This window comes from Gastrolobium bilobum, unplaced genomic scaffold, assembly GCF_033153095.1.
Source record: "Gastrolobium bilobum isolate Gb01-03AN ecotype WA unplaced genomic scaffold, APGP_CSIRO_Gbil_v1 utg14858, whole genome shotgun sequence".
Taxonomy (NCBI): Eukaryota; Viridiplantae; Streptophyta; class Magnoliopsida; order Fabales; family Fabaceae; genus Gastrolobium; species Gastrolobium bilobum.
Genome location: NW_026896653.1, coordinates 191,566 through 213,057, shown reverse-complemented (window position 1 = coordinate 213,057; position 21,492 = coordinate 191,566). Strand labels below are relative to the sequence as shown.

The following is a 21,492-nucleotide window of genomic DNA, read 5'->3' as shown; positions in this document are numbered from 1 at the left end:
CGATTGGGAGGAATCTCATGCATTTTTCTCGGGTGGTGTGAATACATACTTCGCTTTTCACCAGGTTTTGTTAATCAACTTCAAACAAATGATTATTTTGTGGGTCATCGACGGATTCTTGGAAAATGCATATTTAATCGCATTTTTTTGACATTCAGATAGTGTTGCGAGGCTTTCAATTTTTGCAAACTAGTAATTCGAATTTATGACACTCATTTATATGGCAAGTACAAAGGAAAATATCTAATTGCCACAACTCAAGATGGAAATAATTAATGTTTGTCACTTGCATTTGTCGTTGTTGAGGGTGAGACTATGGAAGCTTGGTCATACTTTCCCGCTCACATCCGGATGTATGTTACACAGAGGTCAAAAACATGTTTCATTTTGGATCAGCACTGAAGCATATTATCTGTTGTAGAGAATTACCTTAGTTGGTAGCCACTGCATGTGTATCACATGTTTTGCCTTCATCATATTGCTAGCAATTTTAATCAAAAGTTCAGAAATGAAAAATTGAAAAAGGCGATAATGAATTTAGGTATGGTTAAGAACTCCTATCTCTATGATGAATGTATTTTTTGATGTTTTTTCTTGCATTATTCATTGTTGTCCTGTTGCGCTCACGGAAAGTATACCGGTTGTACAAGTAATAAAGTGATGAGAAAGTATCATTCTCACAAAGATTAGAGACACCAAACACTATTTTAATTATTCCCCTTAATTTAGACAAATCAAGTTGGTTTTGAAGAAGTAATTATGAAAAAAATAAAAGACAATTGCAATTAAGAACAAACTGCAGAACAAGGATTTATTAGAGAATTAAAAATTGGAATTTTAAAATCAATAATCAAAATTGCAGTAGGGTTTATTTCACCTCAGATCCTCTTTACAAGAATTAATTCAATTTATTTATATTTCATCTCAATTAATTCAAAAAATTCATCATCTAAGAATTAATTGGTTAAATCCTAATGTTTTAGTTCTTTAGCCCTTTAACTCAATTGGAATCCTAATGTCTTAGAAACCCCTTTCGAATTAAGCCTTAAGTGAGGTGAATTGTAAAGTTCGCAATTCCCACAAGCCTCTGTCTAGATCATGTAAGAATTGATGTTTTATCCTTGTTAGAACTAAAATTCCAATATGTCTATTGTGAACCCTTACCCTCTTTATTCTTATATAAGTGATCAATTTATAAAATAATTTTAACATAAAATTTGAAGTAAACACAACAATTAGAGACAATTTATAAATAAAAGAATTAACCCAAAATAAGAATTCACGTCGAGTCCATATCCTTAACTACAAAAGAAAACTTAGTCAGACATAGCTGGCTTAAACAAAATAAAGAAAGAAAAGAAAATAGATGAATTCATGAAGATGAAGGAAGAAGATGATCCAATGTTGCTTCAATCTCCTTCAATCTTCTCTCTCTCTGAAAACTCTGAAATCTTCTTGGCTTCTCAATCTTCCAATTCTCCTCCCAAAATCATTCATCTCTCTTTGTATAAATTCAGCATCACATTTTCTTAAGATCTCCTCAAATTTGGTTGAGATTTAGAAAATAAAAAGAGTCACTTACATCTGGCGCTGCTAGCGCCAGAAAACTGAAGCTATTTTATGCTCTGGCACTTCTAGCGCCACTCTCGCGCTAATGGCGTGGAGAACTCAAAGTACTGACGTTGCTAGTGCCATTATCGCACTAGCGATGCAGGAAAATAAAGGTTTTTGATGTAACTGACGCTTGTAATGCCATTCTGGCGCTACCAGCGTGGTGAAACAAAAGGTACTTGCATCTGTGGCGCTAATAGTGTGGCTGTACTGGACCTTTCCTTCTTTTGCTCTTGTTATTTGATCTATTTTCAAAGTAAATTTTCCTACAAAACCCAAGACTTTTAATAAGAGTAAGCCTGAGAATGGATTAACAATCTTTATCACAGTTATATGTATGTCTTTTGAATCAATTTAAATTAAATCCATGCTTGTTTTGGTCTTTAAAACATAGTATGCTGAAAGTATATCATGTCCCAAGCAATGAACTAATTTAAAAATAGAGGGGAAATGCAAAAGTATAGAAGTTGTGCTTAATGAATCATTAATATAAGAATCATACATTAAATCAATTCATAAATGATCAGACTTAGTTAAAAACAACAGAGTCTTAAGAACAAACATCCAACTAAGCAGTTTTGAATGCAAGCAGGTCGTAAAATCACAACAGGAGATCAATCAATAGAGCATAGAAAAACAGAATCAAAACACACCCCTCATTGGAATGTTAAAGTCACTCATCACTTAAGTGTCTAAGGGGTAAATGTTTCACTCTAACCTCCATTGAATTAGTACTACTGTAGACTTGGTCATATTCCCACTCTCCACAATCAAATAACATGCACAGAAGATCAAGATGTCTTTATTTGGATTGTAATGAGGCCTGACTAAATGTATGATAATCAAGGGAAAATGTGGCTAAAGAATTAGAACACAGAAGGATCATGGTATAAGTGTGAGCAATTTTAATATATAATCTTTTTTCTCCCTCTTTCCTCCTTTTCATTTTCAGCATTTCTATTTTTTATATTTTTTTAAACACTTTTATTTGCATAGAATTTAAAAGGCAACACTAAATAAATATATATTTTTCACCATTTTCCGATCTTTGTTTTTACTTTCTATCGTAACCTCATTTTTAACCACTAAGCATCATAAGACATAATGCTCATACTTACACCCTATTATGAATATTCTGTAATCTAATTATATCTAAGGTATAGATCCGTAAATTCTGTAGCCCAAAATCAGTCACGACTAAGCCCCAGTTGCTCCTAGTATAGGGCGCGACTAGTCCCACCCAATTTTGGATGCGACTGGTTGTTATAAATCCATAAATAAGTTCCAAAATACTATGTTTTCGTAAATTTTTATTTAAATAATAATATTTAATTTTTTTTGCTAGTAGTGCAGTGATTTCAAAATAAAAGAGAAAAATAGCAATATCTGAGTAGAGCTTCTTATAAGTGTAAATTTTAATTTTCTCAATTTCTTAGAAGGAAGTTTTAAGATTTTTTTTTTTCATATTATAAATCCTCTAATAAAGGGTTTATCCGGGATTTAATAAGAGACATTAGAATTTTTTAGTGAAAAAATGGTAATAAGAATAATTTATTCTAAACTTGGGAACTAATCACAAGTTAATGTACAAGTTATTTTAAGCTTACAATTAAAAATACAAGTATGAGTGATTAGTAATTAAATTTTTTTTTTTTTTTTTTGATAACATAGTAATTAAATTTTACATTAATAGAAAACTGACTATGTAAAAATTATATAAATAAAAGAACCATAAATTCATCCCCTTAAAGTTTTGGGTTAAGGTGAATGTCAAGCCAACTTATTATTTGTTGGATTTTTACTTAATCCATTCAGTACAAGAAAAACGGCTTTTACCCATAACTTTTCAACCAAGGTCAGTTAATATTTTTTAAAAAGTTATAAAATAATAAATTTTACTATGCAAATAAAAAAAAAGTATCTATCGCCAAAAGCCACCACAACATTGTTTCTCTCACTTGTTCTTCCTTCAAATTCTCAGTCCAATTTTTTCTTTCCCAAATTCTTAGTCTCGCACTCCATTCATAATAAACACATGCCATTTTTTATTCAGATTTCTTCATCTTTGTTTTATTCTAATTTACGATTCGTTCTAATTTCTTGTTTTCCCTCTTTCTTTGTTAGGTTTTGGATCTGTGTTTCATTTGCAAAAATGATGACCGTGTCTCATTATCTCTCAATCTCCTGTGCTTCTCTCCTTCGCCATTTGCAGGTTTTTTTACCAATCGCAAGTTTGGCCTTTCAAACTCTTCAATTTTTTTATTTAGATTTCATAGACGTTAATGTGAAGGAACGACTTTGTTATTTGACTAAAGATTACTGTTATACACACTATTCTAATGGTGGATTAGCGTAAGTTGACTTAATTTGTTATTTGACTAATAATGGCTCTACTTCCTTTACATATGAATTGGTGGATTGTATCCTTTATTTTCTTTTAAATGAATTTAGTGTTGCATTATAAATTGTACTGTTTTTAAATCTGATTTTGACATTTAATGTTGTATCTCTTGATCTTGTAAATAAAAATCTGTCAAAATTACATCTGTTTTGGCTCTTGCAGGTGGGTTGGTGGATGCATGGAAGATATGTGGCAAGTAGTTATAATCAAAGGTAATTTCTTTATCTTGATGATAAAATGGATATTAAGAAATTTTCCTCTTCAAGAAAGGAAAAGCTTATTTTATTAACGAAGGTGCTCCACCACATTATCATAATACATGATAACCAAAAGAGATTTTTCATAAATTGGTTTGGATCTGTAAGAGCAAAGTAAGAGTTTATTGATTTTAAGAATTTATAACTCCTGACTAGTCACTCTAGTAATGGCTCCTTGGTGTCGACCCTATTTTTAGTTCTCGCCCTCGGGCCGACATTTGGAGACATCGTTTTTCGATTAAGGACAAGGATATGGCTATGCCGAAGCAACAGAAGAAGCTATCTCAGAAGAAGCAACAACACCCACAAGTAGGCTTAAGCTTCTGTAGATTTTGGTTTTTGCTCTTTTTTCATTTTTTTTAATTCCGTCTCTGCTATCAATATTCAGTTGTTCTATAATCTCTTCATAGTTATCCCTTTGCATTTGGATTTCCAATCTGTTATTTCTGATATTGGTTTAACGGTGAGGGATTTGAGTAGTCTGCATGAGATCGTAAGTTCAGACCTCAATGTCACTATTGTATAAAAAAATAGTTTTATTTTGAGTCAATTTATTTGAGTATATCTTTTTGTCTTTCCCTCCGTGCTAATTTGCTGAATCCAAATTTTATTATATTTGACTATCAGCTACTAATCACAGTTTAACAGTCCTTTCGTTATTTGCATGCTTGATTGATTACTTTTGATAATCACTCTATGTTCTCTAAAGAGTAGTATTGTATTGAGTCCGTTTAGTTGTCTTCCTCTATTATAATTATCTGACTCCTAATTTCATTTCAATTTTTCTATCATTTCCCTCATATACTTGGCCTATAAAACAGAGTAGTACACTCCGTTTCTTACTTGCAGTTGCATACATGGTAAATACACGCTGCATGTTCTCTTATAATGTGTCTTAATCTTTTTCTTTTTGGGTGTTCTCAATTCCATGCCTTGTTCTTTTTTTGAACTTCTCTATGTACTTGTTGGTGGGATAATTAGACGTTTCAACTTGTCATGCATGATAACTTAATTGAGTGAATTGCCATGTTTCCTTTTAATTGCATAAAGAAAGATTCAAAACTGTTGAGATTTGTTTTTCTCTAATAATTATCTTGTATTCCTTCTTAATTGGAGACCAATGGGATAGACCTTCTCTGGTAATCTGTAGTTCATGCAGTCCTTTTATGTGTTTGATTGGTGAGGAACACTCCTATCTGTAAGTGTTTTTTTAATCCCCCAATTTTGATATGGATAGAATTCTCTGTGTTGTTCCACTCATGGCTGCTTCAATTGTGTTGGTACATCGAATTTACAGAGAGATTGGGAAGCCTTGCTTTGTACTGAGTTTTATGTCCTTTTTTTACTGACCTTTTTGTTATTCTTTGTCTTTTCTGTTGTAGGGGATTTCTTATCCTCCCCCTAGTTTAACTTCTTCTTTTTTCTTTATTTAACAAAATTTCTTCTTCCATCCAAAGTTAAAAAACTGTTTCCTGTGGCATAGGTATCACAGTCATGGTGAGAGCTCAAACGTGCCACCCTTTGGATCCACTATCTGCTGCTGAAATATCTGTAGCCGTAGGAACTGTTTGGGCAGCTGGGGCAACACCTGAGGTACATAATACATTTATCTCTTTCAGTGTAGATTTTGCTTGAGTTTACTGCACTACTTACATTGTTTCATCTTTGTCAATAGAAACTTAAAGTCCCTTTGTTACTAGAAAAAAGAAAACTTGAAATCCCTCATTTATTTTTCCTTGCATCGTAAAATGCACATCTCACTGTTTATTTACTTTTCCATGTAGTTTTTATTCATGCTTACTTCTTTTCTATTTTATTGGTTATCCTTTTGATATGTTACATGTATCTCACCCAAAACCTGTACGTGGCTAATGTAGATTCCTAATATTATTTTGTGTTGATTAGCTTTTGTAGGCCACTTTGTCTTAGTCTAGATTCCAAATATTATAGAGTTGTTTGTCACCATATCAATGTAAGATGAATATTTTTTTTTCTTCTTGGCCGAATACATCAGCTCACAACGTGCTTAAACAGGATTTTAAAGAAATTGGGTTGTCTTCTTGCATGCACAATAAAACTCTTTACTTATTGTTGTCTCCCACTAATCCATTGGTTTTAATTTTTCTTTTTATTATTATTATTATTATTCAATATCACTTGCAGACCATTTTGAAGTATATGTGTTTTAGATAGAGATTAAAATGTAGGAATGGGCTGGGAACGACAGATTTATAAGGGTAATGCCTCGTACTCCTGCTGGTGTTGGCGAGGCAGCATCAGGTATTACCTTTTTTAAAAGAGCATATTGTGTTTTGTTCTTCAGTTACTTTCTTCATGCTGAGAGTTGAGAACATATGTTGTGTGACTTTTTTGTATAACTTAGTAGTTCCATAATTGACTTTCTCAATTCTAAACTGTCAATTATACTTATTATTATTGCTTTTTTTTCAATAGTTTTGTTTTTGAATTTGATTCTGATGCCATTAGTCTATCACTTACTTGTTTCTTTAACTTTCTAACTGCAAAAATCTTTTAACTTGTGACAACAAATATGATAAAATTATTATAGTCTGCTTTAGCGGTTTTGTTCTTCACTTTATATAGAGTGGGGTTGAAAGGCTCTCATATGCAGTTAGCATTTGGTTCTCTTTTCTTTTTATTTATTTTTTTGATGCTTGAATTGCGTGGTAAATAATCTCAATTATGAAGAGGACTCTTTTCATAAATTACAAGAGCAAGAATGCCTTCTCTTACACATTATGGTAATTCTGTGTCTTGTGTATTATTCTTGAAAACAATGGATATTCCTTATTGCGTTTCTTTCTTTATCAATTCACATTGTTGACTGTTAAGAGAGTTGCTTGAACAGATTAACTGAAGTTAAACTATGGCAGTTATGAGCTTGGGGGGAGCTGCAACAGAAGAAGATGGAAACCTTATAGCCAAATTATTTGGGTCAATTGGCAAAATATGGAAAGCTGATGAAAAGTATTTTGATGCAATAACTGGCCTGAGGTATGTAGATCTCATTTTATAAAAATGATATAATAAAATTTGGATATTATCTAAGAAATCCACTAGAAATTTTCATTTTATCTATGATGGACGAAAATTTTCTTAGAGTTAAGAGATGAAGCCATGCAATTCTAGGCTATGTACATTTGAAAGAACAAAAGAAGAGTGTCTGGGATGAATACTCTGCTCAACACATTTACCTATGATGCATCATTTGAGATGCTCGATCTTGCAAATTTTTTTACCCAATTCAATAAATTCGTTTACCCAGATTTTGATCCGCTTGGCCCAACTTCTGAAATGAGTTTTAACTTAAATAAAAAACCCAACGGCCCATTTACAAAACCCTATATACCAAAGTTACAAACAGCTAATATTTCCAAAAAAAAAAAAAAAAAAAAAGTTACAAACAGCTCCTATTGTTTCATAATTGATATCATAGTCATATCAAATAATCAACTCTCCTAAAAGTTTAAACTCTTAGATAAAATTATGTAAATAATTTAATATTTTTATATTATATATTGGGGAATTAATTTCTCTTACACATATATAAAAAATCATGCCAACCCCCTTTCTTTTTTTTTCTTTTTTTTTTAAACGGTGGATCCATTATGAATTTGTCTCTACAGTAGACAATACTTTTATCCCATAAAGGAGAAAAACATTGCCCTTATATATTTAACACCTATCCCAGGGGAAAGATTCTCATATGTTTAAAATTTCTTCGAAGGGCAATGAAAGAAACGTGCAACAAATTGAAAAGTCATAAATCGCATGCCCATCCTTGCAATGCTTTATTTCCTGTCATGCCAGTCTTACCTTAGAAATGTGGGATCCTATTCCTATATGTCTTTCAAGGTGCATGATACACGGAGATCTAGAATGTACATACACATTCAAAATTTATGAATATGTATCTAGAATCTACGGTTAGAGTAAAGAGTAATTGAACCTTTAATTATTTTTGATAAATTTTCTCTTCAAATTATAAAGAAAGTTGTATATATGTATACTTGATAATTAATAATATCATTGATTATTTATCTCTTTTATGTTTGGTTTTATATTTAGAGCCCGTTTGGATGAGCTTTTTTTTTTCAAAAATTTTTTTTAAGAAAAAAAAACACTTGTTGAAAAAAGTTTGGTTGTATGTCTGCTTTTAATAAAAGCAGAAGTCATAAAAAAAGTCAAAAACTTATTTTTTTCGAAAGCTAAAAATTTTAGCTTCTCAAAAAAGCAGAAGTCAAAAGTCAAATATTTTTCTAAAAATCTAAATAGTTGTAGCTTTTATAAAAAGTACTTTTAAAATAAGAAAGTGATAAAAGGACTTTTTTAAAAAGTGAATACAAACGGGCCCTTAATAATTAACAATGTCATTTAACACGTTCGCAAATCTATTTATTTGAATAAGTTAATAAAACGGGGATGTTCAATTTAATTATCGGGTAAATATGAAACTTCATTATTAATGCTACATTATTTCCACCGATGTTGATCAATATATGGCAAGAAAGTTTGAAACTTTCAATAAATAGCGATGCACAATTAGAAAATGATATTATTGTTAGGCACGTATATACTTTCCATTTTGCACAATTAACTGCAATCTTTGGTTTATAATATGCTACTAAAACATTAATCAAATTTCTTTTTTTTACTTCCCAAACTAATAAATACGCACAATTAGCTGCAACCACTACTATATCATTAGGACGAAAGAGACAGAAGACACTCATTTTAGAGATCCATGCATGCCAGAACTATCATACCATAACCCTGATGCGTGGAAACGGGAAAAGAAGAACACGACATAGTGATCGCATGCGAATGGTCATATGTTAGGTATTAAGTTCAAATCAGGACGTGGTTGCCACCAACACAATGGTTGAAAACTAAAATAATATGAGTAAGAGCCCAGAAATATTCATAACAAATGTGTACGAAAGTAAATATATCTATTTAATAAGAGTTTTGCTGTTAAACACTCGAGCGTGCAATCGTTCGAGGTTTTCAGCGTTTGATTTCCTTGGTTTGTTTTCTATTGCGTGATCGTTATTTTGTCTTTCCTACTCTTTAATTCGGTGATACGCAGGCAAAAAAATTAAAATAATGTAATTAATTAAAATAATTACGTATTTAATGCTGTTTTGTTAAAAATTACACATCTGTTGCACAATGAGACGCCCTCTTTGGGCGTCACATGTGACGCCTTAGTGAGGCGTCTCTCTCCTAGAGAAGACGCCCCAGTGGGGCGTCACATGTGACGCCCAAAGAGGGCGTCTCATGTGCAACCTATATATACCTCATTTTCCTTTTTTCACTCCTTACTCATTTACCTCTCCAACCTCTCTCTAACCGCGGTTCGTAGCGAAGCTCTGCCAACGTAGGTAAGGTCATAATACCTCATATGTATACATTTAAATTATAGTGCTAGTTAGTAATACATGTTAGGATTGATTGTATATTAGAGACTTGGAACATTAGGATAGTCGCTTAGAAATTTTGTGTCATGCTATGAATGTTGTAATGATATAGTAATATTATTATTACGTAGTTATTATTATTACTGATTTTTAATTATGTATTAGGGTTTAGCATATTAATTAGTGATTTATAAATAGTGTTAGAAACTTTGTAAATTTCGTATGTATGATGTTATTAATGCGGGAGTGCATAACTTTGTAGTTAGTTAAGGATAATGGCTGAGTCATCATCTTCTTCGGGATCTGATTCGGATGTAGAGCCCACCGATCCCAGCATGTGGGTCATACCTGGACCCTACAGGTGGGAGGTCCTTCGTCAGAGGACGCAGAAAGGTCATATTTCACAGCGTGTGTGGAATACTGAGCATGTAAGAAAGATTAAGACGAGGCGTGGGAAGCCACAAGGGGGCCCACCTACCGGTGCTATTCCACAGGTTGTGGAAGAGTACCTCAGACAGGCGGGTTTATTCACGCAGTATACAAATGGGAACAATTACCTTCTTGTGGAATACCAAACGGAGCAGACGCAACGTCATTCAACTGCGGCATTTGCGCGACGACTGGTTGATGGAATATTGGAATTTCAGACGCACCCATCTCACGAGATTCATCTCCTTCTGAAGCACTAGCATCCTCCGCCAGAAGATGTTCTTCCATTGCCATATTTTCATCGTCATCTTCGTCGTGCATTTCCCAAGTTGGATCATTTTCATCTCCATCAGAAAAGATACCAACTGGAGACGCATGAGCGGCAGGAGAAGCTGGAAGACGGGGAGAATTTAAATAAATTGACCTCACCGGTATGGGAGCATTCTCCGTTGCAACGATGTCGACATACAACTCTAGAAAATCTGTCCTTGACTGGTTGCAAAATTCTTCCATTGTCATCTCCAAGTCTTCATCGTCAAGCACTTTCAAACTAATGTATTTATCACCTTGCCACACCCTTGTCGTGATCTCAGTGATACATTGGTTGTCTTGAAGACTTAACTTCTGCCGAATTCTCTGATGCAATTCGCCAATGGTTGTGTTGTGTTGGATACGTGTCGGCCTTTTTTCACCTTCGAATATGACACCTCGTCGACCTTCTACCTTCCTACCATTGTAATATAACACAACACGAACAAAATCAGGATTTGAACTCATTTTTAAATAGAATTACAACTAAAATTCAAATACTAAATTAAAGATAAAGGAATGTTGGTGGAGAAGAGAGATATGAAGAGTGAGAGAAGAGGTGTGAATTGAATGGAGGGGGTGAGGAAATATATAGAGCACACATGTGACGCTAGTTTTGGGCGTCACATGTGACGCCCCATTGGGGCGTCTCTCCCATGGATAAGACGCCCCAATGGGGCGTCACATTGTGCAGTAGATGTGTAATTTTTTACGAAACAACATTAAATGCGTAATTATTTTATTTAAATACAATATTTTAATTTTTTTTTGCCGTGATACGCACAAGCATTTTATATAGACTCGTCCATTTAATTATTAGATGCTACAATTGGGTTTATCATGCTAATTGCAAAATTTACTCTTTGCCAAATGACATTCCGATTGCTTTGCACTGATCTTATTGGATTTCATTACAGATTTTTTTTTTTTTAAATAACTTGCACTTTCTCATCTGCTTAGGTAGACATGGTAATTTTCAATACGACATGAGAAATTTGTGTCTATGTTGACCCAATTTTTTAATTCTTGTTGTGTTTGTATTGGGTAGATCCTGACATGAAAAAATTAGGGTTGTGTCACTTGTGAACTTGTAAAAAATCACACTAGTCCGCGTTAATCTTCTTTCAAATTATTTTTATCGTATATATTAACATGAAATTGGGGAAAACAATATTTAATCAACAAGTTATCGTGACCTGACACGAACACTACCCGTTATTATTAATTGTCACCCCTAATTATAAGGTCAAATCAATTTATATATCAATATAAATTATGCTCTTAATCTTGGTAATTGATCTTGTTGGATAAATTCATGGTGGGGGAGATTTACCATCAAATAAGCTAAGCTACAAACTCTTTAGAATAAGTGGGTTCAGATATCATATCTTAACCCAAAACTTTAAGACATTAAGGGCTTGTTTGGTATGATGTATAAGGCCTTATAGTATAAGCTTATACTATACGTTATGAAATTTTTAGTTGTTTGGTGTGACCATCGTATAGTATAAACTTATACAGCAGGATCTCTTTATACATCAAAATGATGTATAACTTAATCAGGCATAGGAGGGTAGAATTAGGCCTGATAAATGGTTGATGTATTAACTAATGCAATTATCAAGAATTAATATATTATTTTAATATTAGTATATTAAAATAAAAAATATTTTTTCAATATATAAATTTTGGAAATTTTTGATTTTATAAAAGTTAATATATTGTTTGGGCACACTGATCAACAAATTTCTACAAAAATTAATATCATCTAATATATTTGGAAGAATTATATAAATTCATTATTAAAAGGTATTTTTGTCAAAAATATTTATTTTTATCCTATGTAGTATTATACAGTGCATTACCAAATATTGGATTATATTATCTTATATAATGTCATACCAAACTCTAGATAGTATTTAAATTTAATCTGGTCTTATACAATCAGATCTTATACTATCAAGCCTTATCCTATACTGAGTACCAAACATGCCCTAAGGGACAGTTTGGTGTAATGTTTAAATCCTGATAGTATAAACTTATATTATACGTTATGACATTTTTAGTTGTTTGGTATGACCATCGTATATTATAAGCTTATATAATAGAATTCCTTTATACGTCAAAATGATGTATAACTAATTAATCAGGCCTAGAAGGGTAGGATCAGGCCTGATAAGGGATTGAAGTATTAACCAATGCAATTCTCAAGAATTAATATATTATTTTAATATTAATATATTAAAATAAAAAACAATTTTTCAATATATAGATTTTTAAAATATTGGAGATTTTTATTTTTATAAAAATTAATATATTTTTTGGACACACTAATCAACAAATTTCTATAAAAATTAATATCCTCTGATTTATTTGGAAGAATTATTTAAATTTATTATTAAAAGGTATTTTTGTCAAAAATATTTATTTTTATCCTATCTAGTATTATACAATGCATTATCAAACATTGAATGATATTATCTTTACAATATATTATCTTATACAATATCATGTCAAACGCTGAATAGTATTAAAATTTAATTAGATCTTATACAATCAGGTAGGGGTGTTCGCGGTCTGGATTGGATCGATTTTAGAAGCAAAAATCATCTGATCCAATCCCTTTGGTTTGATCATGTAATCATCCATTCGGTTTATATTTTTTTTCAAATCTGATCTGATCCGATTCAATTTTTTTCGGTTTGGATTTGATTGATTTTCGATTTTTTGAAAAGCCTGATATTTGTTTCATGATTATTGTGCAAATAACATATATTTTGTATATATTGGCTTTGTAAAGTTTTTTTTTTTTTGAAATACAGAAGCATCAGTAAAAGATAATATAGTTATTTTTTTGGGCAATGAGATATGAAGTTCTACATAGATGAAACTTTGCTGATAGAATGTGGCTAGGTCTTTTCTTGGGTTTAGTTGATGGGTTAATGGGTCTTGGTTTTAGAATTTTTTGGATAATGATTGGGGAAAGACCCATGTAGGTAGAGGAAAATTAATATATTGGATCGGTTTGGATTGGATTGATTTTCATCAACCAAACCAAAATCTGATCCAATCCAATTAAAATTTGAGGGTTTTTTTTTTTTCGGTTTTTCGATTTTCGATTTATTTGGTTATTGATTTTTTCGGTTCAGTCACCGCGGTTTGAATCGGTTTGGTTCGGTTAATGAACGCCCCTACAATCAGGCCTTATTCTATATTGTGTACCAAACATGCCCTAAATTTATGGATCTTTTCACTTATATGAATCTCACTTAGTCTACTCAATTCTAACAAATATAAAACTTCACTACTCATATTTGAATTCCCAATAGAACCCAATTATATCTTATTGCTCTACTTTTTTTATTATGTAAGTCATTAGATATAAAAGGATTAATAACTATATATAAATTGATTAATAACGATATATATATGTATGTATTGGGTAGGTTCATTTTACATCAGTTTTAGACTTATTAGGAAAACTTTTAGCTTGAAAATTATTGAATGACACAATTTTTTTTTGCCTGTTTTCAGCATACAGATTCATCAAGTAGCCAAGGGAAAGCAAAGAAATTGTTTCAAAAGAATTGCGATTTCGCAAAACTATTTAGCGGACGATGGAAAGAATTAACTCACGTGTCCGATTATTCGCTTTGGTGAGATATTTTTGCTGGAACTGATCATCAAAGCATTGTAACGATGAAGATAGGATGAGAGAGGTGATTCCCAAAACTAGAGATAGATGTGCATATTGCAAACTTAGAAAGAGGGGGACGAGAGAGTAAAGATTAGGATTATAAGAGATAATTATGAATCGTTAGATTTAATTCTAATCTAACGATGATAAGATTGGTTGGTTATAAAGAGTAAAAGAGTTTTATTTAACTTTTGAATCTGAACCGTTAGATAAGATTGTAATCCAACGATGTTGAGAGAGGTAGGTAAAGGTAGGCAAAATGGGAGTAGGCACAATAACCTATCCCTATATATATATATATATATATATATATATATATATATATATATATATGGGTTTTATAAAAGTTATGTTGCAGGAAAAGTGATTGTGTGATGTTATAGAGATTCGTTTTGCGTGCCGTAATTTTCTTTTTTTCTTCAAAAAGTGTGGGTCCCACAAAATATATATAAAGCTTATCGTTTCTCAAGCTGCTTGAGATAATCTTATCTCCGGCTACTAAATTATAACCGTACAAAGATGGACCAATGGTGATAAATGAAGAGAGAGAAAAATGGAATCATAACCATTCACAGGTGAATCAATTAATATAAAGAAATAAATAAATAAAACGACGTAATTTTGAGATAACCGGAGATAAACTTATCTCAAGCTGCTTAAAAAATGTTTTTCGTATATATATATATATATATATATATATATATGAGCGGTAATAAATTGGAGGTGTGAAAGTCATCTATGCCATTGTTGTTTATGATATTTCCGTCCTTTTCGCCGTAATTGGTTCCGATGACCTTTGAGAAGTTAAATCAATAAGCGAGTATATTGGTCATGGTGTACTCGCTGACAACTTGTATTTTTATATCTCATACTTTGTCTTTCTTTATTGGATCCAAAGCCATGTAATGTGGGTTCCACTTCAGTTTGATTGTACTCAAAATTTGCTTCATAATGACAAAAGATATTTAAATAAATATAATTGCACATACAATAAATTAAATTTCAACACATAATATAATTTTAGATCCCAGTGTAAGAGAAAATAAGAATATAAAAAAAATTATTTACTACTTTTGCACAAGAATTGAAACATGCTTCAAGCAATAAACCTCATTACAATTGAAACTCCTGCGTTTAAATATTTCTATACTAATACATTAATTAATAAAGATAAGTTATTTTACTTTTTTTTTTTATGTCTATTTTATGTACCATTATCTAATATCATTAGATTAGAATGAGTTCTGATATGATGATGTTGAAGAATAATAAATAAGGTAAATATAAAAAAAATAGAATTACATATCTCTAATTAATAATATAAAAATATTTGATTTAAGGATTTTGTTTTTGTTTTATGAGATTTCCGAGACATTGAAATCAAGCTTATACATCATTTAATTTAACATTTTGGAATTAATATAAAAATTATTTCAAACAATAAAACACAAATTATGTTAATAATTTTATAAGGAGATGCCATTCAATTTTTTTTTATATAATTATAAAGCTGTTAGCGTAATCGTATTACGGGTTTAACAAGTTTGGTTAAATACTATAATAAAAATTTTATATTATTATCCATGTTTAACAATGAAATCTTTATCATTATCAAGTTTTAATTTAAATTTTATTTTTTTAAAAAATTAAAATAAATTAGCTGGCAGTTTGCAGTAAAAAGACCAAGCTACATGACAATAATATTGTCGGTGACGGTTTGATAATTAACAGGAATAAATCATAGATTCAGTTCAGAGGAGGGGAAGATTCCATTAAACAGATTAGAGTTCACCGACAGCCTGGTAAAAGAAACATTTCTTTAGACGTAAAACAACTTTCAAATTATCATTGTAATGTATAAGGAAAAAAGTAACAAGTTAATTTTCACATAATATCTTTTAAACAAAAGGGAATAAATGGATTTTGTGTTAATTCAAACTATTCATGTGTTTTTGTAAATTTTTGTATTTGGTTTCCTCTTTAGTTTTTGAGGGAATTATTTTCACCTTTTGTTGTTTTGAGAATTCTTTTATCATATTTTATAGATTTTATTATAAGTCAGAAGTCAACTATCATTATTATGATGTAAATTATAAAACCTTTGTTTGATATTTTATTTTTTATTTTATATAAAAACAAGATTTTATATAAAAATTAAAAGAGAATAAAAAATCATAAAATATAAAATCATATCGTAAAAAAATTATAAAAACATAAAAATATTTAAAATATTGATAAAAATATTTTGGTGAAAAAGATCATAAAAATATAATGATAAATCAAGATTTTAATTATCATTAACACAGTCGAATTTGTTGGACTTGTTCAAAGTGTGTGACTAAAACGAGTCTTCTCTAAGAATACCAATCTTTCACCATTGCATTTTCTACTTGAAAGCTATATGCCCTTTTTTTAATTAATAGATTCCGCGTCAAGTATTTAATTAGTAGATTTCTTTTTCCTCTTCTTCAATGAATTTGATTAGGCAATTATGACGAAATAATTCAATTTTCCATTCTTTCTTTTTTCCTCTCCTTCAATTGTGATCTTTAATTTTCTTTTTCTTTTTTTAAATATGATTATGTTTAATATAGATAAAATCATAATTTTATATAATACAAAATTTTAAGATATTAAGAGAGATTGCTATTGATGGTGATCTCTTACTAATATGCTTTAGAAAAAAAATTATCAAACACAATATATTTTGAAAAATCAACATCAATAAGAGGTAACCATATCACCTAAAAATTTATTTTTTTTTCTCAAATCATATTACAACACTAAATATTTTAGGAAGTTATAATTTTCCAAATAAATAACACAATCACGCATGTTGCCTTGAAAGCGCAATTTAAGCTTGGTGAAAGTAGGGGGTCAAATCCTAATACCTTGTGATGGATCCTCCAATGGCACATGAGACATGTATATGAAGAATATTGAAAAAATTTTGCAAGTTGTGTTGCTTCAGCTTTTGCTTGCTTGACAAAACAGGGTTGGTCCCTCTTTGTTGCCCAGTCTTGTTCCCTTGAATTTAGGAGGGTCATTCTTTCATTCTTTTGGTTTCAGTTTCAGATCTAAAAGCCAAATCTCCATCATCCCATGATTTTAGTTTTTGTAGTCTCTGATATGTCATAGGACAGTCCAACCAAACACAAACACTCCCACCTCAAACTCAAAGGTTGCAGCTTGCTACAACTTTGAAGTTTGAACAACAAAAAGACAAGTCCTCCTCCAATTTGAAGTCAAAGAAAAGAGATGGGGTTTCAAGAAAACGGAAATGGGGAAATGGGGTTGTCTGGAATCCCCTTGGGAGCAAAGAACAAGTACAAGAGGATGAACTCCGAGTTTGAGGAAAACGATGATGTTTTGATCCAACAGCAACAAGAAGATAAGAGGAACGGTATTAGGAAATATGTTCTTGCCTGTGCCATCTTTGCTTCTCTCAATAATGTCCTTCTCGGCTATGGTATGTATGGTTTCTTTGAAAAGTCTCTGATTTTGTCAGTTTTATTGAAACCATCCTCAGTTCCCGCTTTGAATTTGTCGCTTGCTGTTACTGCATATTTCATTGACTATGATGCAATTTAGATTGTGCTGTTGATGTTTTGTGACAAGCCATTCATTTGCCACCATGTCCTTGTTCTGTAGCCGATCTAGACCAATTCTGTTCCATATCTGAATTATCATTGCATTCCTAGTATCTATGAAAACAGATCTACCAAACTTTGGATTCAGGGCTGAAAAGTGGAAAAAAGTCAACTGTATATTTATCAATTATAGGGATTTTATTGCGGAGATAATTTTGATTTTGAATTGAATAAATGTTTACATGATTTATTTTGTGAAATTTGCAGATGTAGGTGTCATGAGTGGAGCCGTTATATTTATCAAAGAAGATCTGAAGATATCTGAGTTTCAGGTAGAATTTTTGGTTGGTATTCTGAGCATTGTTTCTCTACTGGGTAGCCTGGGTGGTGGAAGAACATCAGATATTATTGGTAGAAAATGGACAATGGCCTTAGCTGCAGTTGTATTCCAAATGGGTGCGCTCACAATGACTGTTGCTCCTTCATATGCAGTGTTAATGATTGGAAGGTTTCTAGCTGGGATTGGAATAGGTTTTGGAGTTATGATCTCCCCTATATATATTGCTGAGATATCACCAAATGTCACAAGAGGCTCTCTTACTACCTTCCCTGAGATTTTCATAAATGTAGGAATTATGCTTGGTTATGTATCAAACTATGCATTTTCTGGCCTTTCATCTCACATAAATTGGAGAGTGATGCTTGCTGTGGGAATGTTGCCTTCAGTATTCATTGGCTTTGCTCTTTTCATTATTCCCGAGTCACCGAGGTGGTTGGTAATGAAGAATCGAGTTGAAGAAGCAAGATCAGTGCTGTTGAAAACAAATGAAGATGAGAAAGAAGTAGAGGAGAGACTTGCAGAAATACAACAGGCTGCAGGACATGGAAATTCTGAGGAGAAACCGGTGTGGCTTGAACTGTTATTTCCATCTCCGGCTCTTCGCCGGATGCTGATTACTGGACTTGGGATTCAGTGTTTTCAACAGATTTCAGGAATTGATGCAACTGTGTATTACAGCCCTGAAATTTTCCAAGCAGCTGGTATTGTGGATAACTCTAAACTTCTAGCTGCAACTGTTGCTGTTGGTGTAACAAAGACCATTTTTATTTTGGTAGCTATCATTCTTATTGATAGACTAGGTAGGAAGCCCCTTCTCTTGATAAGCACAATTGGGATGACAATTTGTTTGTTCAGCATGGGGGCTACTCTTTATTTTTTTGGAAAAGGGTCATTTGTGATTGCATTAGCCCTTCTGTTTGTTTGTGGGAATGTAGCATTTTTTTCAGTTGGATTAGGCCCCGTGTGCTGGGTTTTGACATCTGAAATCTTCCCTTTAAGGGTGCGTGCTCAAGCATCTGCACTTGGTGCTGTGGGTAATAGGGTCTGCAGTGGCCTTGTAGCCATGTCTTTTCTGTCTGTATCTAGAGCAATAACTGTTGCTGGAACATTCTTCCTGTTTTCTGCTATTTCTGCTCTTGCCATTGTCTTTGTCTTCACACTAGTCCCTGAAACCAAAGGGAAGTCATTGGAGCAGATTGAGATGATGTTTCAGAATGAACATGAGAGTCTAGGAAGTGAAATGGAGCTAGGAGATGTTGAACAACTTGTGCAGAACAAAACTGGTTTAACAAATTAATTGATTAGCCATACACCTTTATATGAATCTGATGGATTTGTCATTACATGGCTACACATATTTCACATGATATGTCCAAGGCTATTCTGGAGAGCACTTTACTGGCATGGATATTGATCTTCTGCGACCAGAGAGTTTGGCAGCTTGTGTGTGAGTAAGGAACGAAAGATAACATGAAGACAAATTGCATTCATATTGTATACGCAAACTTTTCCTAGTACAATAATTCTTGTTTCTTTTAGTTACATTTAAATTTATTATAGCATTGTATATGGAAGGAGATTTTTGATGGAGATGCTCTTGTCTCCATATGGTCCTTTGAGATGTTTTGAGACAATTTATAGCAACATCATTACAATATATCCACGAGGCATGTAATTAAGATGAACATTCTTTAACAGATTATATTCTTTTCAACTCTAGTATCTGAATTATGATCGTTTTTAATCATCAAAGAATTTATGCTTCGGTGTCAAAGTGATTAATAACAAGCTCTCGTCCTTCTTTGATCAAATAATTTTAAGTGTAAGTTCAGTTTAATACTCAGTCAAAATATATCCAAAGTTTGTAAATATCTTTGCAAATTCAGAGGTTGACTTAACGAGCAGAACCGGGTTTAGTATTGTTGCTAACTCCTAATGACATTATTTGAAAGCACCATTATTATTAATAGAATGGGATTAATAATAATATCCTGCATCAATTTTCTTGAAAACGTCATCTATGTTTAAAATATCTATATAATCTCCAATCCATTCTTAAAAAGGACAGGTAATGCAAGTTTTTATTTATTTATTCAACCTCTCTTTTCTAAAGGACAAAAATAATCAAGTGCACATACGCTTGGGCTGACAAGAGCAAAGTTCTTGAAATTGTTTTGTCATAATGATCGGAAATTGAATTTCCTTGAATCCAACCAATAGCCTCCAAATTCCAATTCATTGACCTAGACTTTAATGTTTATTGCACGAATACGGTGTGTATTAGATATAATCAATTAAAATAATAATAAGAAAGTCAATAAAGTTTTTATAATAATTACATCAATGTTATCTTAAATTTGTAATTGATTGCACCTAGTAATCGCGTGCTCTGACGGATAATTGAACGAGTAATTGATTCCGCAGTTTGGCATTAGAATGGGAGACAAAGATTAAAATTTTATAAATATAATTTTAAATTTTAAAATTAAATTTTGTTGCAATAAGAAAATCATTAATATAATTATATTTTCTCGGTAATTAAGATAAAATTTTCAAGTAAACTGACACGTGATTGATAATTTAATGTCTAATAAATAATTATTATAATTTATTTTTTGAATTAATTCAAAGATTTTTTTAGGAATAGTTAATAAATTTTTATATGTACGTCGATTTTTATTAGTAATAAAACATAAGAAAATAAAAGGTTATGGCCAAGTTTAGATTTTATTCTTATTTTGACAAATTTTGACATACTAAAGGGTTATTTACCGAATTTATCAATGTGATTTCTTAGCAATATAATTCGTTAAAAAAATTTAATAATATTAAGTAATAAATAATTAAAAGTAAAAAATAAAATAAAGTATAATTTATAATTAAATTTGAAATTTATTGTCATTGTAACATGTACTCTTTAATATTGCATAACTTCGTGGGCCAGCTCCTTTACTTGATCTTTTTGGGGTGTTTGATAGGGTTTTCTTTTTTAGAATCCCGAAGAACTGATATTCAGATTCTAATTTACACACTTGGTATAAGGAATGCAAATTTTTTTCGGAAAAATCAAATTCTCGGGAAGAGGAATACCAACTTAAAATCCCACGAAATAGATGGTATTTTGAGAATATCATGCGATGGGAATATTTTGTACCTGAGACGGAGACCAAAGATTGAGATATGCTTGAAGAACTTTGTGTTCGTGAAAGCTCCATTGAAGAGTGACATTGTTGGAGAGCAAAGGAATTGGCATGAGAGAGAGAGCGAAAGAGAGAATACACTCACAGTGAGGTTCTAGAAAATGAATTGCAGGAAAATCCTATCAGAGTGAGCTTTTTCCGACAACTGTTGCTCTCATAGTAATGTTCTAGAAACTAGATCGCATTGGTTTCACCGGAAAAATGTGGGGTAGGTGGT

General features: G+C 31.7%; 2 protein-coding genes across 6 annotated transcripts; both read left to right on the top strand.

The window, feature by feature from the left end:
- Positions 1 to 3,541: 3,541 nt before the first annotated feature.
- On the top strand, positions 3,542 to 14,285 carry LOC133301303 (pyrroline-5-carboxylate reductase-like). Of its 5 annotated transcripts, none has more exons than XM_061500930.1 (7): positions 3,542 to 3,823; positions 4,175 to 4,224; positions 4,467 to 4,578; positions 5,753 to 5,862; positions 6,477 to 6,549; positions 7,164 to 7,284; positions 13,983 to 14,285. In XM_061500930.1, exons 4-7 carry the CDS (start codon positions 5,764 to 5,766, stop codon positions 14,077 to 14,079), a joined length of 390 nt encoding a protein of 129 aa, XP_061356914.1. In that variant the 5' UTR covers positions 3,542 to 3,823; positions 4,175 to 4,224; positions 4,467 to 4,578; positions 5,753 to 5,763; the 3' UTR covers positions 14,080 to 14,285. The 5 variants fall into 5 exon arrangements, 2 of the variants coding, with proteins under 2 accessions (XP_061356914.1, XP_061356913.1); XM_061500929.1 differs by lacking the exon at positions 13,983 to 14,285 and adding an exon at positions 7,982 to 8,233; XR_009750168.1 differs by lacking the exon at positions 13,983 to 14,285 and having other exon boundaries at positions 7,139 to 7,674.
- Positions 14,286 to 17,143: 2,858 nt separating this feature from the next.
- Positions 17,144 to 19,689, top strand: LOC133301300 (probable polyol transporter 4). Its single transcript, XM_061500926.1, has 2 exons — positions 17,144 to 17,614; positions 18,003 to 19,689. Exons 1-2 carry the CDS (start codon positions 17,404 to 17,406, stop codon positions 19,370 to 19,372), a joined length of 1,581 nt encoding a protein of 526 aa, XP_061356910.1. The 5' UTR covers positions 17,144 to 17,403; the 3' UTR covers positions 19,373 to 19,689.
- Positions 19,690 to 21,492: the final 1,803 nt, after the last annotated feature.